This window comes from Microtus ochrogaster, linkage group LG2 (genome assembly GCF_000317375.1).
Source record: "Microtus ochrogaster isolate Prairie Vole_2 linkage group LG2, MicOch1.0, whole genome shotgun sequence".
In the NCBI taxonomy this organism is placed as follows: Eukaryota; Metazoa; Chordata; class Mammalia; order Rodentia; family Cricetidae; genus Microtus; species Microtus ochrogaster.
This window is the reverse complement of record NC_022028.1, coordinates 9,309,137-9,312,765: the sequence shown is the minus strand read 5'-3', so window position 1 is coordinate 9,312,765 and position 3,629 is coordinate 9,309,137. Positions and strand designations below refer to the sequence as shown.

Below are 3,629 nucleotides of genomic sequence, written 5' to 3'. Positions count from 1 at the left end.
CCCCTCTGCTTCAATAGGAGGAGCAAAGCCACTGAGTTGTCTGACCCCAGCGTAAGTTAGACATGTGGTAAAGGACCCCGTGCCTGGACCTGCGGCTACCAGGCAGCTCAAGATGGAAGCTAAGGCTGAGAGAGGTGTGGGGAGCATACCTTCCTGAGCTCCAGGACTTGTCCTCCCGTGGGCAGACATCTCCGCCCCTCGTGCTGGACTTGTCCTCCTGTGGGCAGACATCTCCCCCTCCTCGAGTTCTGGACTTGTCCTTCCGTGGGCAGACATCCACCCCCTGAGTGCTGCTCTGTCATTGGTCTAGCTCAAGGTCTTCTTCCTGTCCAGTGTCTCCTCGTCTAAACCCGCCCTAGAGCCAGACGGACAGTCCTTCTGCAGGACCCTGTCCCCCATCTGCTGCGGAATGTCACATGGGGCTGGGCTGTCCCTTTATCGCTCATGTGTTGCTTTGCGAGTATTTCCATGTCTGTCTTGTCCTCTGTCGGTCGCCATCTTTAGAAGGCAGGGCTGGGTCTCTCTCTCCCCTCCGGGACTCTGTCTCACCTGCACCTTGGGGAACTCTGCTCCTGTAGTGCCAGCCTACAGGGACCCAGGAGGGTGTTTGCCTCATTGCCAGGCTCCTGTGACCCTAACCCCCCTGCCTCTTTTTGCCGCTCCCTGCAGATGTGACAAGCCAAGGCGGTGAGCCAGGCTGCAGGAAGGAGCCTCCCTCAGGGTTTCGGGAACCAGCCCTCTCACCATGTCACCACCACACCGTCATCGTCACCATCGACAGAACAGTCCTTAATCCAGAAAGCCTGACATGAAGGAAGAGGAGACTCTTCGAGGAGCACTTTGGGTCCGGAGGGCGAGACTCCGGCAGAAGCATTCCCGGGCAGGTGACCAAGCATGGTTCCTCGTGGAACTGGATTCGACATTCTCTTTTACTTGCTGCTAAATCACCAAGCCCGGAAGATTAGGGAGTTTTATTTCTGGGATTCCTGTAGACACACCCACCCACATACACACACATATATATATATTATATATATAAATAAATATATATGTTTTATATATATAAAATATATATATATTCTTTTTTTAAGTTAACTTTGCTAATGTTATTGGTGTCTTCACTGGATGTGTTTGACTGCTGTGGACTTGAGTTGGGAGGAGACGATGCCTCCTCGGATCCTGATAGAGGAGACAGTAGGATGAAAGACTCTGGTGTGGTCTTTCTCAGAGAGGCCGAAGTCCTTTTGCCTGCCAGGGCACGGGGGCACACTGGCTCACTTCCAGAAACACGACAAACCCATCCCTGGCCCCTGTCAAGAGGACAGAAAGATGGCAGATAAAGAGACAAAGACGCTGGTTCCAACAGGAGTTCGGGGAGCTTCAGGACATGGCCTGCTTTGTGGATTGCCACTAAATGCTGCAGGAGCATCCTGCCCCTCTGGGCACTGCCTGGAAGAATCAGGAACCTGGCCAGCCTTCAGCTCTCTCGTCCACTTCCGAGGTGCCCAGGAGGCCTCCCACAGGTGTCTAGTCGGTGGAAGAAGAGGCCTGGGGACGGCTCCTCCTCCTGGGAACCCACCTCTCCCTACCCCACTTCCTGGGTACGGCCCAGGGGAACCTTGTGTGCTCAGACCATTGAAACCACTAGTTCTGTCCCCAGGAGACTTGGCCGAGTGTGAGTGGCTAACCCTCCCCCATCCCATCCCTTCCCGAGGCACAGAGCAGTGGGGCAGGACCCGCAAGCCCCTCACGGAGGCAGAGAAAAGAGAAAGTGTTTTATATATGGTACTTATTTAATAGCCCTTTTTAATTAGAAATTAAAACAGTTAATTTAATTAAAGAGTAGGGTTTTTTTTCAGTATTCTTGGTTAATATTTAATTTCAACTATTTATGAGATGTATCTCTTGCTCTCTCTTATTTGTACTGTTCCGATTTTATTTTTGTTTTTTTGGTTTTTTTTTTTGGTGTGTGTATGTGCGTGCGTGCGTGCGTGCGTGCGTGCGTGTGTGTGTGTGTGTGTGTAAAATCTGTGTTTCCAATCTCTCTCTCCCGGATCGGTGACAGTCACTAGCTTGTCATGAGAAGATATTTAATTTTGCTAACACTCAGCTCTGCCCTTCCCTTGTCCCCTCCACACATTCCTTTGAAATAAGGTTTCAATATACATTTACATACTATATATATATTTGGTAACTTGTGTTTGTATATAAATATATATATATATATGTTTATGTATATATGTGATTCTGATAAAATAGACATTGCTATTCTGTTTTTTATATGTAAAAACAAAACAAGAAAAAATAGAGAATTCTACATACTAAATCTCTCTCCTTTTTTAATTTTAATATTTGTTATCATTTATTTATTGGTGCTACTGTTTATCCGTAATAATTGTGGGGGAAAAGATATTAACATCACGTCTTTGTCTCTAGTGCAGTTTTCCGAGATATTCCGTAGTACATATTTATTTTTAAACAGCAACAAAGAAATACAGATATATCTTAAAAAAACATTTTGTATTAAAGAATTGAATTCTGATCTCAAAGCTCTCCTTGGTCTCTCCTTCTCTGGGTCCTTCTGTCCCACTCTCCCTCCTCCTTTGGGGAACATGGTGTTTGTCTTAAGTATGGGAAATGGTCCCTGGGGTGTAGTGTAGGGTAACCCATCCACTCCTGGCTCAGTACGAAGAGTGTGTGCTCTGAGGATGGGTGGAAAGTAGATGGCCCCTTAGCAAGCAGTCCTCACACTATGCAAATTCACCCAGGCAGGAGTAGGACCAGGCCATGTCCCCAGTGCTACCTGGAGATTGGAGAGAGCTGCTGGCCACAGCTGGCCAGGAGAGGGAACCGGGTACACTGGGGTGGGGACTGTGACCCCAGTGTGCAGTTCACTTCTGTGTAATAAGTGGAAGAGTCCAGTAGACTCACTGCTTCCCTTGTGCAAGCCTTTCTGTCCTGTCCTAGTCCAGGTGGGATTCTGCTTTGATCTGACAATGAATATTGTGTCTCAATCTGCTTCTGGCGTCTTATCCTTCGCTGTGCAAACAGAACTGGCACAAACTGGCCTGGCTACATCCTAGGGCACTCAACAAAAAGCAGGGAAGGGTGATTGGTGGGAGATAGAGAAATTTACTCCCACAAATGAGAAAATGCATCAACACTGCCAGGAGCTTTGAGCTTGGCGCTGGGGGTTCGTGGTGCAGGTGATTTCTCGTGACATAGCCTGCAGACATCTCTTCAGGGTGGATGAAGGGCATGTTGGAGATGGGTCTGAGTGGGTATTGAACCTTAGGCAGAAGGGCTGAGCAAAGGCCTGGAGGTGGTACTCCAGCAGGGAGCAGGGGTTGGGACAAGACGGGAAGTGCCTGTATCCATAAGCGCAGTAGGGGATGCAGGTGGGCATCTCGGTTCCAGATGTTTTACCAGGGTGCCTGGCAACAGTGAGGGAGGGTGCCTGAGTGCGATGAGGTGTCTTGGAAAGCAACAGTGTGGTACACACGGCAGGCACCTAGGCAGGGAGGACTGGAGGCGAGGGCCTGCTTTCCGGAAGCTTTGGCTTGGCGCCCGTCCTTTCCCAATTGCTTACCACACATGGATTGATGTCTGGGGAAGGTCCAGTGAGGTAG

General features: G+C 49.2%; 1 protein-coding gene across 3 annotated transcripts in view; it reads left to right on the top strand.

Moving 5' to 3' along the window:
* LOC101984203 (vascular endothelial growth factor A-like) overlaps positions 1 to 2,321 on the top strand; it is a 7,804-nt gene extending 5,483 nt beyond the window's left edge. For all 3 annotated transcript variants that reach the window (XM_005359843.3, XM_005359845.3, XM_005359844.3), the window contains one exon: positions 670 to 2,321. In XM_005359843.3, the coding sequence (XP_005359900.1) occupies positions 670 to 691 (22 nt within the window). In that variant the 3' untranslated portion in view covers positions 692 to 2,321. The remainder of the gene's footprint in view (positions 1 to 669) is intronic.
* The last annotated feature ends 1,308 nt before the right edge of the window (positions 2,322 to 3,629 follow it).